This window comes from Rhododendron vialii, chromosome 5a (genome assembly GCF_030253575.1).
Source record: "Rhododendron vialii isolate Sample 1 chromosome 5a, ASM3025357v1".
In the NCBI taxonomy this organism is placed as follows: domain Eukaryota; kingdom Viridiplantae; phylum Streptophyta; class Magnoliopsida; order Ericales; family Ericaceae; genus Rhododendron; species Rhododendron vialii.
This window is the reverse complement of record NC_080561.1, coordinates 6004036-6017612: the sequence shown is the minus strand read 5'-3', so window position 1 is coordinate 6017612 and position 13577 is coordinate 6004036. Positions and strand designations below refer to the sequence as shown.

General features: G+C 36.5%; 1 protein-coding gene across 1 annotated transcript; it reads right to left on the bottom strand.

The window, feature by feature from the left end:
• Positions 1-6191: 6191 nt before the first annotated feature.
• LOC131327477 (uncharacterized) lies at positions 6192-12408 on the bottom strand. The gene is made up of 8 exons (XM_058360641.1): positions 12113-12408; positions 9443-9705; positions 9111-9361; positions 8776-8964; positions 8564-8656; positions 8368-8472; positions 7919-8276; positions 6192-6413 (listed from the first exon to the last, which is right to left on the bottom strand). Exons 2-8 carry the CDS (start codon positions 9693-9695, stop codon positions 6358-6360), a joined length of 1305 nt encoding a protein of 434 aa, XP_058216624.1. The 5' UTR covers positions 9696-9705; positions 12113-12408; the 3' UTR covers positions 6192-6357.
• Between the last annotated feature and the right edge of the window lie 1169 nt (positions 12409-13577).

Sequence of the window (13577 nt, the reverse complement as noted above, 5' to 3'; positions counted from 1 at the left end):
TTGAAGATTTATCCAATTGAGAGCAGTCATCCAATATATCATTGGTGAGTTACTCATTACATTCCTCAAATTGTCATTGTACCCAAGTAGATAATTGCAACTTTTACCCAAATTTTCCATTCCTCTCCTTTCCAACGCAAGATTGTCAAATAGAGAATCGAATCAAGAATCAAATTGACCCTGTTCCAAATCGTGAATCGAATCAAATCACGAATCGTAATGATTCAGTCCAAATTTCAAAAATACATTAGAAAATATCTATGCATCTACATAATAAAGATGCATTTAAAATTAAAAGTTTTAAGCTTAAATCAATATTGAAGTTTGTTCTCCATTATTGATCGATGATCACGTGGTCTAATAGGAAAGACACGTGACATAGTGGTAAATAAATACTACAGTAAACGGATGTGAACATAGATGGTAAAGATTCATGATAGAAATGAAAGCTTAGCCATAACACAATAACAGTTTGTTACCCAATAGGTACGAAACTAGCTTATATATCAACATTGCCAACATATGTGGATCCGTCCAAGGTTCTGAGCCCTTTCCTGGTCTATGATTTGGAGGATACAAAAGTTTTAAGATTTGTGAGATTACGCAAAAATGGTTTCATATTAGTCGAATGCAACAATTATGATAAACCTTGATTCACCTCAAGATTCGTATCATTTTTTGCAAAAATCGTGAATCAAATTGTGAATTCTGCAATTCAGACAAACTATGCTCCAACGGTCTAACGCACGTCTTACTCAAACAAGACACCTTGCAATTTTCCCTGTACTTAAATTTGAGATTGCAGATTGGAGTGTTTCATGTCCAATGACGCATTTCATTCAAACTTCTACTCAATTCAAGTGTAAGTTTGAAGGGTTGAAGACGGATTTACAACGAACACAACTGAAATTCTCTCTCTTTTTCTCATTTTCTGGCTTCTGTTCATCGAAATAACTAAATTTATCTACTTTATGTTATTGACAGCACAGTAAACCACATTCTTGAAGAAACCCCAAGAAAGCATCACGATTTGAAATTAGTAATTATTAATCAACCAAATAACATGATAATGTTGCATGGGACCCATGGGTGCGTCCACATGGGATAATACTTGGTTGTATTTATCATGTATTTTGAATATGTGATAAGTCCTAAGTGGACTCTACAACTTTACATAATAAATATTAAGTGGATTCAACCACTTAAGGTGATGAGTCCTACAGGGACTCAAACTACCTAAGTGATAGAGATAAATAAGTCTTATATCTCTATTCTTCTCATCTATATATTCCGATAGCCTACAATAGAAAAGATATCAGTTGAATTTTCTCTCAGATATCAATTAGTAGTCTCTCTCTCATAGTTCTCTCTAGGGCACCATCTAGCCCCTAAGGATTTGAAACGTGTGAAGTTTGTGGAGGACTCTAGTAGCCTCTCCACCTGCGAGCAAGGGTTTCTAATATTTCTTTGTGCAGGGTGTGCGTATTGGTAGGGCTCGTAAGACAAGTCTTCGATCCGTTATTTTTGTGTAATCCGCAGCAGGTATTTTGTATTACCCGCATTATTTCCTAACAGTGGTATCAGAGCCTTCGATGCTTGTTTTCGCCTTTTATATGCATACGGTTGAATTGCTTAAAAAAAAAAAAAACAAACGGAAAACCATCTGTGTTTTTTTTTTTATTATTATTGACCAATATTTTTTGTTTTTCGTGAACAAGAATTACGTAGATTGAAAGTATGCAGTATTTTTTTTTTTTTTTTAAGCTTTCAAACCAAACAGAGAACAGATGATTTGTTTTTAGTAGAGTAAACGGTGACTTGTGAAGGTTTGCATCAGTTTTGACATGTGTTCAATTGAGATCAAAATTGTGTGGTGGCTTGAATCCAGTGGGAGCCGAAACGGCATGGCACAGCTTTTTGTGGGCACGTGCATGACACCACTATAGCAGATCATTCTTGTTACGTACTGATATACAACTCTTATTTTGCTTCATGTTCTAAGCTTGCTACTAATAATTAATGCTTTGTGCATAACCCATTAATAATTGTTTTTACAGCAGAAAATAATAATGTTCTTGTTGATAGATCTGTTTTTTATTTTATTTTGTTGAATGTGCATAAAAGGGTTTGAGCATGAGGACATCTGCTTGTTTCCCTGACTTTGTTTGTTGTACTGCTTTAATTGATAAGTTCAATATTATTGATTAGTTCAATATTTTATGGCTATTCCACATTTAATCCTCCTGTTTTTCCATGTATCATATTTATCTCCTAAAAGGACTTCTACAGATTGTGTTATTGAAAAACACGTCATACATAGGTCTCTTTTGCATGGAAAAGTTTGGGTTAGTCCCTCTGGTTGTGTACAGACTTTTGACATATCAATTTTAATTGGTTGTTTTTACTCCTTAACAGTGTTAGGTGTGAAGTTGACTGGACGTATGGGTTGCATATGTAAAAGCTATGTGGGACCAAAATCTGTTTTCGGAGTATCCCTGTTGTCTGGACTTTTCCCTGTTCTTTTATTGATGATCAATATGTTCCATTAAAAAATAAAAAAAAAGGAAGAGATGTTCTGTTTTTTTTTTTTCTTCTTCTGCTAGCATATGTTACATAAAATTTTATGGCTATCATCTTTATCATTGATAAGTTCAACATGTTAGAGCCATTTTGTTTAGTAATTGATTAGTTCAATGATTTACTGCTAGCCTGTCATTTTGATTCGTTCAAATAAATTATGCAATAGTTGTTTCAGTGCATTATTATTATTATTGCATATTGTCACATGTTTAGATAATGTGGAAAATGGGAGTTGTTCCCCATATTTTATTTTCAAATTAACTAGATATTTAATTCTATCTCACATTATGGGAGATGATTACTAGCACCTAAAAATGCGAATTTTTCGATTTTATAATGTGGGAAAGAATTTCACGGTCTTTAAATTTGAGAATAAAATATTATGATATGTGCCTAATTAATTCCTTGTGCAATGAATGTAGTCAAATGGCACATAATATTATGATATGTGCCTAATTAATTCCTTGTGCAATGAATGTAGTCAAATGGCATCCAAGAATATTATTGCTGATCTTAATAAGGGAGAGAAACTTAATGGAACCAACTATGATATCTGGCATAGGAAGGTTCAGTACCTTCTTAACGAGCAAGAGTCACTTGATCACTTGACCAATGTCATGACCCCGCCTGAGGAGGGGACCACTGCACAACATCGTCGTGATGAGCAGGCCTATGACGTTTGGCGTAAGAAGGACAAAAGTACATGCTTTACCTTGCTAAGTTGCATGCACGATGACCTTCTTGGAGAATTTGAGAATTTCCAAACTGCTAAAGCAATGTGGGATCAATTGCGCCTAAAATATGGTGGCACATCAGCAACAAGGCTTCGTGCCTTAACATTGAGGTTCAATCAATACGTGATGGACCCAAAGCATACCATGGCTGAGCACCTTAGGGTGAAGTCAGCCATGATTCGTGAAATGCGATCAGCTGGTAATGATCTCACTGATGAGCAATAGATTTTGGCTGTGATCAGATCCCTTCTTGATCCTTTGTGGAAAAACATTAAAATTGTGCTAACACACAATGAAGGGATAAAGAATTTTGATGACATCTCTCGGCACCTTGAGCTGGAGGCGGAGCGCGTTGATGCGAACCACAGTGCTGCACTTGTCGCTAGAGCTGGACAGCGCAATGGACATAGGTCCCAGCGCAAAGGACGGCAAAAGGGAGCAAGACAAGGAAGGGCTGAAAAGATGGGGCCAAAAGAAGGCAGGGTAACCAAGCATCAAAAAGGCAAGCGTGCTAAAAAGGATAAGTCCAAACTGAAATGCTATAACTGTGGACAGAAGGGTCACTTTGCTCTGGAGTGTTCTGAGCCAAAGAAGGTAAACCCTAAAACTAGCTCTTTAAAAGTTTTTGTTTGTTCACATGTGTTTATGACTCATTCTCTCCTTGGTTGGATTGTAGATACGGGAGCAACAAAACATGTAGCTAGAGATCGAGCTGGGTTTGTAGATTATCATCGGATGCCAGTCGGTAAACACTACATAATAATGGGCAATGGAGCGCAAGAAGAGGTTTTGGGTGTTGGAACCTATCAGCTAAAGATGCGTTCTGGGCGTTCTTTACTTCTTCATGATGTGCTTCATGCACCCTCTATCCGATGTAATCTAGTTTCAGTTTTAACATTATTGCAGTTAGGTTTTTCTTTTGAGTTTAAGGATAATAGTTTGTCTATTTATCTTGGTGAAACTTTTTATGGTCATGGGTATTTGCAGAATGATTTCTTTATGCTGGATTTGGATTCAGATTTTAATAATAATTCTGCTATTTATGTTGCATCTTCTTCTTCTGATATTGTGTCTGATTCAATAAAATGGCATGCGAGACTTGGCCACATAGGCCAAGAAAGATTGGCTAGACTGGCTAGAGAAGGGCTATTGGGCCCTCTCGCCAAAGTAAGCCTGCCTACCTGTGAGCCTTGTTTGGCTGGTAAAGCATGCAGGAAGCCTTTTGGTAAGGCTTCTAGGGCTACTCATTCGTTAGAGCTAGTCCATTCTGACATATGCGGACCAATAAATGTCAAGGCACGTCATGGCGCATCCTACTTTATAACATTCAAAGATGATTTCTCACGCTTTGGCTCAGTATTTCTGTTGTCTCACCGCTCTAAAGCTTTGAATTGTTTTAAGCACTTTGTGGCAGAGGTTGAGAATCAGAAAGAGAGAAACTTGAAAGTCTTTCGAACCGATAGGGGTCGAGAATACTTATCTGATCAGTTCAAAGTATTCTGTGAGGAAAAAGGGATATGCAGACAATTATCGATTCCTGGTACTCCGCAACAAAATGGAGTTGCGGAGAGAAGGAATCGAACACTTCTTGATATGGTTAGGTCGATGATGGCACAAGCCAATCTCCCGATAAGTTTCTGGGGAGATGCTCTTTTGACTGCTGCCTACGTCCTTAATCGAGTACCTTCCAAATCAGTTTCTTCCACACCATATGAGTTATGAAATGGCGAAAAGCCTAATTTAGAGGGCTTACGTCCTTGGGGAACTGCTGGGTATGTTCACAATATTTCCCGCAAACATGGGAAATTGGGCCCTAGAGCTAATAAATGTGTTTTTATTAGATATTCTGAGCACTCACTACAAGAAATCAAGTCTTTTGCGAGGAAGCATTTTCGTCGCTAAATGCAATTTTTTGCTCGCAAAAGAGTTTTTGCGAGGAAAATTAATTCGTCGTCCGTTCCTCGCAAATGGGTAGTCTCCGATTCTTTTTTGCGACAAAAATAATTTTCCTCGCCAAAAAGTTATTTTTTGCAAGGAAATTTGGTTCGTTGCTATTGAGTGAACCATTTTGCGAGGAAATTCATTTGACGGTGATGTAAAACAAATTCGTCGCTATAAATACTCCGTTCCTCGCCAAATATACAAGTTCTGGCGGCAAAACATTCCCTCGCAAATTGGTGTACTCAATAGCAACGACCCAAATTTTCTCGCAAAATCTACATGTTTAGTGACAAAATATTTTCCTCGCAAAATGGTGTACTCAATATCAACGACCCAAATTTCCTCGCAAAATATCCATGTTTAGTGACAAAACATTTCCTTGCAAAATGGTATACTCAATAGCAACGACTCAAATTTCCTCACAAAATATGCATATTTAGTGACAAAATATTTCCTCGCAAAATATACATGTTTAGCGACAAAACATTCCCTCGCAAAATGGTGTACTCAATAGCAACAATCCAAATTTCCTCGCAAAATATACATGTTTAGCGACAAAACATTTCCTCACAAAATGGTGCATTCAGTGGCAACAAACCAAATTCCCTTGCAAACAATTGACTTTTTGGCTAGGAAATAAGTAGCCCCATAACAGGAAATGCATTTTGCAAGGAAACTCGTCCTCACAAATAACTCTTTTTGCTTCCTGTCATACAATAATCTGCTATATAATTCAAATAGCATAATCCATCAAACTCAAAGTTAATAGCATGAACATTAAAACAATTTCACAAATCTCATAACTTGGTACCTCAATTCCCAAAAGATAATATCATGTATCGAGTATCTTTACAAAAACCACAATGAAGCACTATATTATGTACTGTTAAGTACCAAAAACTAATTGCATCCTTCCAATATCCTTCTTCCATCTAGATGTCCCAAAAAACAAAAGGCAAGAAGCGACTTTGTCCTCCAAACATCATTGGTTTCCCATCTGACACTTCATTGCATCTTCATCCACCAAAAGATAACATCATTGGTTTCCCATCTAGTACTCCATTGCATCTTCATCGACCAAAAGATATCATTGGTTTCCCATCTAGTAATCCATTGCATCTTCATCCACCAAACGATCACCATCGTTTATTGAGCAATCTGCATAAATGTAACACAACGAAAAGATTTACAAATTCTAGTCTTGGATTACCATTTGATTACAATAAACCATCACTGCTAAACATGCTTAACATAAGACTACTGATACAGCTATCCTTAACACCCCATCCCACATCAACTAGATAGGAAAAGTCCTTGGGGTATAATAAGAAAGTTCATAGCGCTTCCAAGTGGTAACGCACTTTGAAGTCAAGAGAGCCTAGCTGCCCTAGCCCAAAGTGGACAATGCCGTTACAGTTGGTGGATGAAAACTCACTTATATAGCTAATGAACTATTCCTGTCACGCTGATATGAAGCCGGATATCAAATTCCGACCACATTTGAATCTGTTTGACTTCATACTTAACAAGTTATCAACAGGTTCACAACCCACTGCTCTTGCCTCCATCAATAGGTCAGGAATCATCCTAGACAAAGCAACTTCATTTCCTAAAACAGATCTCTCTTCAGCCAGTTTAAGTCTTTATTCATTGCATAACTCTATATCATCGCCTGTAACCACAATCTAACCAATATTTATATCAGGAGTTATTAGGAAAATAATGTACCATCAAACGTTAGCCTTTTTGTTTCCACTATATATGGCTGCAGCTACATTCTATATAGCTTTGAAAAACTTAATCAAACAGGCTCAAGTGGATTGCCTTAACTCATAAGGGCTGTATTCAGCTTTGCATCGTTTTCTATTAGTTGTAAGAAATGATAAATCAGGTGGATTATCCATATTGACTTCCTCCTCCAAGCTCCATTTGAGGAAGGCATTCATCAAATCAAACTGTTGATGATATTCAAAATTTGCAGCAAGAGAGATTAGCCACCTAATGGAGTTCATACTCACTACAGATGTAGACTTTTCTGATATCAATGGTACTTTGACAAACCCGTAGGGTTTAGCAAGTAGCATGGCTTTCTACCTTCCGTTGAGCCTTCTACCTCGTCTTCATATTTAATCATCAATTCAACAACTCAAAAAACTCCTCATTGAAAACCCTACAATTAGGAGTTTGTTCTTCTTTTCTTTTCAAAACAGAAATGGCAGCAACCACCAGTTTTCAACCTAGTCCATCTTAGCTTATTACTAAAAGACATTTATAATTTGTTGGAGCACTAGAGAATAGAGGCCCAATCATCAAGTTTCTCTAGATTTATACAAAAAATTTCATGCAGGAAACAAAGCATCTATGAAGTAAAAAAAAAACGTACATCCGCCTAACAGTGGATTACTAGAAAATTCAGAAAAATACATCTCCATATTGCATTTGTCCAAAAATTTTGACTTGCATTCACTATGTGGAAACTCCTTGAGTAATACTCGAACTTCCTAAACCAAAAACCATAAGATACAAACCTAAGTCTCAGTCTAGTATGCGATGTTATTAGATGTTCAACTATAGCGCAAATAAAACTATGTCGTCACTATTTTTCTGCCCAACTACAAGTCTATAAAAGTAAAAATAAAAAAAAGCGAGGAATAAAAACTCACTAGCATCATTGGAAGGCATGTTGCGATCATTTTGCTGTAACAAGAAATTTAATTGGGATTGCATATTAGCTATGGTTTCTGCTAGTTGATCTGTATTTTTACGAGCTTGTGTTGCTTTAACTAGAGCCTCCTCACACTTCTTCTGCGCTGCTGTAGTTTCTTCTCTAGCCTCTTCAGCATCTCTTATAAGTTGTGCCCGAGAAGTTTGGCCAGATTTTGTTAAGCTAGGCTTGGGACCATGTCCTAAACCACGTATGTATCCTGGTTTAGGTCCAAAAACTGTACATGAGAGCTCCTCATCTGTCAAAGGAATAGATCCATTTGCCATCGCTTGATCTTGAACATCTTTTAATTTTTTCTGCAAATATCACAATAAATTATGCCTTGACAATGAAAACAAATTTTTCTAGAAGATAAAACTAATACATTATGAGATGTTTTTCACTTACATATACAGTTTCTGAACCATCTGTCCAACATTTTCTCTTTTTGTTGTAATGAGTCTTCTTCCAAGTCTCAGGAAGGTCAGGATTCACGCCATTGTTTTTCTCTCTCTGGTGAATTAGGTTCGTGAAAAAAAAAATCATATACTTTTTTTTGTACTCAACAAATATTGAAAACTGTAAGGAAATAATAGAGGAATACCAAATGATTTTTGACCTTGTAGAAAGCCTTTGATCCAGCAACATGGTGATTCCTAGGCTTATATCGACTATCCTTGTACTTGTCACATTTTTCCTGCGTTTTCAATAACCAATTAGGAGTACCACAATATCTATATGTTAGAATTTATAGTAAGAGTTGGGGGTCGTGAAGATATTACCAAATCTTAACTATAGCAAATTAGTACTACATACCTGATAGACTTTGTCTTGCCATAAGTTAGACAAATATCCCCAATCTGCCCCCTCTATGTGTGCAGGGCAATCGACAGCTCCTTTGTTGAACTTCTTCTTGAGGCGGGATCGGCTATCACAATATCGCTTACCCATACTTTGCAGTATAGCTTTGTCTACATAAGTTGCTTCAGGAAGATCAAATTTTTCCTATTTGCCCCACAAATTCATCCAGTCAAATGCATATATAGAGACAGCAAATTCGATGTCAAGCAAAACGATTCACATTATCTTTCTTATGTGCGATATTTTTCATCAAACTATCAAAACTACTTCAGAATGCTACTAATACTTACACGAATGTGTGCAATACACATTTCCTTTGCATCTTGGGGCACCACCTTCCAGCTTTTGGCCTGTAGAGGAGCGAATTGCCAAACAATAATACCTAACTCTGTGGTGTACCTAGTCAAGTCATCCTCGTTGTCACTCGTTGGTTGTCCTAGCATTCTAGAAAATCCCAACTTAACCTTCTCTCCACGCCTTCGAATTTTAGCTAGCGCTAAACCTTTAGTTCTCCCACGTACTTGCTTAGTTATAGGTGTACCTTTTAAAAAAAGGAAATATAGATTTGTATGAAACTGCATTGTATAAATTGCAAGTGAAAAATGCATTCTTTAACAAGTACCAAGTGTCAAGGATTCATTTGGTTGCTCAGACTCAGATATGTGTAGAGCGGCAGATGAGTTTTGCTCTGGATCATTATTTGGCATAGATTGCACAACAGGTGTAATCGCTGATCTTGTAGTCGCACCATTATTTGGCGAAAATTGCACAGCAGGAGTAAGCACTGATCTTGTAGTCACACCATGAGCAGTGATTCCATGACCTGTCATTCCACGACCTCCTCGTCCTCCTCGTCCTCCACCTCTAGTAGACATCTTTGCGTATCTATAAGACTGACAAAAATAAGAATAGACCAACCATCAAATACATCCAAGATGCGCAAAATTAGTAATATCTAATTGTTGTCTAATACAATCCCGAGCAAAGAAAAGGCTGAACTTGAAAGCATCCAACTGAAAAAATTATGATAACTTATTCTCATGAATGTGAAGTAAATAGAGTTTAGTGATTGTATGAGACCTAGTTTTAGTTTTAGTAAGCCAATTGGTTCATTAGTTGAAGTCTTTGCAGGAAGCATATTGAAACAATAAATACGATTTCGACTCTTTCATGGAAAGCAAACAAGTAGTGAGATAGTGTACACAGCTGAATTTCACTCTGTATAGTCTCATAAAAGAACTCATTATGCCTAATGTCTATCCATGATATCCTAATTCGTCATACCAATAAATATTTAGCGGCACATTTTAGTTCAAAATATCCCTATATTCCTTTTCATGGCATGCTCATTCTCTTCTACAGCGGAACTCATACCAAATCAAAGACTTCTTAGCACCGTCCCTGACAGACACCAACCTATTTGAGCCTTTGAGGTATTAGTTCAGGAATTCTGAATTGCACACCTCCCTCAATTAAAGTTTAGGGGCACACATACTACATCTCAATCAGCATCTTCATTAAGTGGGCTAAATTCCTAACTTTCTTCCCAAACAATTCAATCATGCCAATTGAGCTACAAAACACTAAACGACAGTCACCTTATTCCAATTGTCACGCAAGTAAATTCTCCTTACAATAAAGTTTCTACTCAAATAGCTGGACCTTTTTTGGAAGCCATAATTGGAACTTGGAAGACATTCCCTATATGCCTCAAAATCCTAGGGGCCACTAGCCCTTTTTCCCATCATAGTTGTCGCACTTTCTTTTTATTCAATTCACAATGGGCATTAGGAAGTGTCCCGCAACAAAAACTTATCAAAACAATATACCTTCAGATAAATATTGGCAACGAAGTTTCTTCAAGACATTCAAAGTGAAGGCCCTAGGAAATGATTCAAGTAAAGGCCCTAGGAAATGATTCCTCATGATCAAAGAGATTTTTCACTTTCCTAATCAGCTTTGTCAAGGTTGTGAACAATCTCCTATTTGAAGGAAATAAAAATTCTTTACTTTTCTAAGCAGCTCCTGCATGTGCTTAATTTCATGATCAGCAAAAAAATTAATAAATAAATTCCATGCATGTTTGGTCTCTCCGAACGGATTTCTCTAATATTGTTTCAAGATTCTTGATTTCCACACAGTAGATTCAGCTTTTCATTATTGTGAGAGTTGGGATTTTAGGTGTTTTAGTGTAAAGCCTAACCTAATCCCAACCCCCACTCAACGGGATTTTAGGTGTTTTACTCCTTTAGAATCTAATATAATTTTACATATAAAAACATTAACATCAAATCCAACACTCAACGGGTAAAAAAAAAAGTAAAGGATGCAACTTAATAATTTTTTTATAAGAAATGCAGGTCAATAAAGCCTCTACAACTCTTTCTATCTTTTATTTTTATCCCCCTTCAAATGGGACATACTGAAATGTCCTTTGTACGCATTGAAACCACAGAAAGATATCAATCATTAACAAAGAGTACATGTCAAATCCTTGGTGAACAGATAATTTCACTCTGAGCATCATCAGCTGTTCAATGCTACAATCCAGATCCAAGACTCACAGAGTCGCAGTATTGTCTTCAATGCTAAAATTTGAAACCAAACCACAAAAAACACACAAAAACAAATAGCAAAATAGGCCCACCCATCTGTCACTGTTGGGATACTTGGCTCACCCCAGGCTTTATCCAAGCGCATGTGAGACATTGCATGGCAATCAGTCAGTGGTACATAATAGTTGCAAGCACCCTGTTACCAAAATTCTTCTTTCAAAAGTCCCATTAACAACCCAACCAAAGCACTTCACCTCAATTACAATACAATTATTCCAGCCCCAGGACAGCATTCCATTTTTCTAAACCAATGACAAAGGGAATCTGTGCAATAGACTGACAACCCTTCTTCAGAATTTTCATAAATAGCCTCATAGCCATTTTCAGTTTCTTTTTCTTGCAATACCCATTAATAAGAGTAGTGTAAATAATTTTATCCATAAAGAAACCTTGGGATTCCATTTCTATACTCAGCAACTCCGCCTCCTCCACCAGCCCTCTCTTACAATAACTTAGAACCAATGACTTCCATAAATGACCAGTACACGGCACCCCTCTATCACGCATTACGTCAAACACTTGTAAGGCTTCATCTAAATATCCCAAGATGCACAACCATGTAAAAATATGTATATAAGATTATGGAACCTTTGCCCCAAATCATCACAACAAATCAACTAGGATTTAGGATCTTTGGAGAAAGATATGGCAAAAGAGATGGAAACTTACCACCGTACCTAAAATCTCAGACTAGAGCGATTAGAAAGTAACCCAGTTGTGCTGCTTGAGGCTCCGATCGAAAAATAAGTCAGTGTTGGTTATGAGAAGTCATCGTTCTCTGCAACTTCATAAGAGAAGAGAAGAGAAGAGAGAGAGAGAGAGAGAGAGAGAGAGAGAGAGAGAGAGGCGAGTAGGAGTAGTATTCGATCCCCCTTTTATACCCAAACGGTGCCGCCCTTCTGTCCTTTTTTTTCCCTCCCGCGCGCCTTTCTTTTTTCCCAATCCCGCCATTCATTAATTGGAAATTTTAGGACAAATGACACGAAAATTATTCCTCGCTGAATGATTTTCTTTTGTGAATATTGATTTCTTGTACAACAGTGCTACATATATAACAATTCAAACACAACATCAAACACAACCTCTCACATAAATTTTTTAACGATCGATCCCGTTAATTTCACTGTGTTTGTTGATGAAATCAGTCATATAAATTTTTGGCTCAATCGAGTTCAGTAAACCGCTTCATCGATCGAGATACAAATTCATTAATAAAACGATACGTTTCATTAGATCAAACATCTAACGATAGGTGATTAACTTCATGCTGGTACAAAAATAATTTAATTCATATTATTTAAAAATGATAGACGACTCAGATGGCAAAAAAAGACCTCATTGTGGGCTCGAGTGATGCATCATAAAGACTTTAATGCCCCCAGACGCATTAATGTCTTCTGATCATGTGATTATCAATATCTGATGATCTCAAATTTTAGTAGAAATGATGTTATCAGTAAAAGGTGAAATCCTAACAGTTTAGATCGACCATTATAAAAAATATACTTGACAATGATCTTTATAATCTATACATTCAACTTATTTGATAGTAAACTAAATATTGTGCAGTAGTTGAATGTATAGTAGCCACGCGACCATGACACAATCATGACGATCGAGATCGTTGATATCGTTGGGCTTATTGATTATAGCAATCATGTAAATTTTTTACTCAATTAAGTTTAGAAAGCCCCTTCATCGGGATGCAATTTATAGTAAACAAAGTCTTGTTCAATTGTTGATGTACAATAACCACACGGTCGCGACATAATCATGACGATCGAGATCGTTGATTTTGTTATGCATGTTGATTAAGCCATTCATGTAAATTTTTGGCTCTTATTGAAAAATTATTTTCTCATCTAGTCAAGTGTCTAACGAATACATGATTAACTGTAATGAATGATTTAATTAATCCATATTTCACAAAACCTTGAAATATTATTTAAAATATAATATTATTATGATTTTTTTTTTTTTTGCAAAACTAAGATATAATGACATTTATTTTTAAAAAGAGCAACAATAGTATAAAACTACCAAGGGTCACGCTAAAATAATACTCACGTTTTTTTTTTTTTTTTTTGACAACCATCACATTTCCTTGCAAAATGTTTTTATTGTTAGTATAAAACAAAGTTA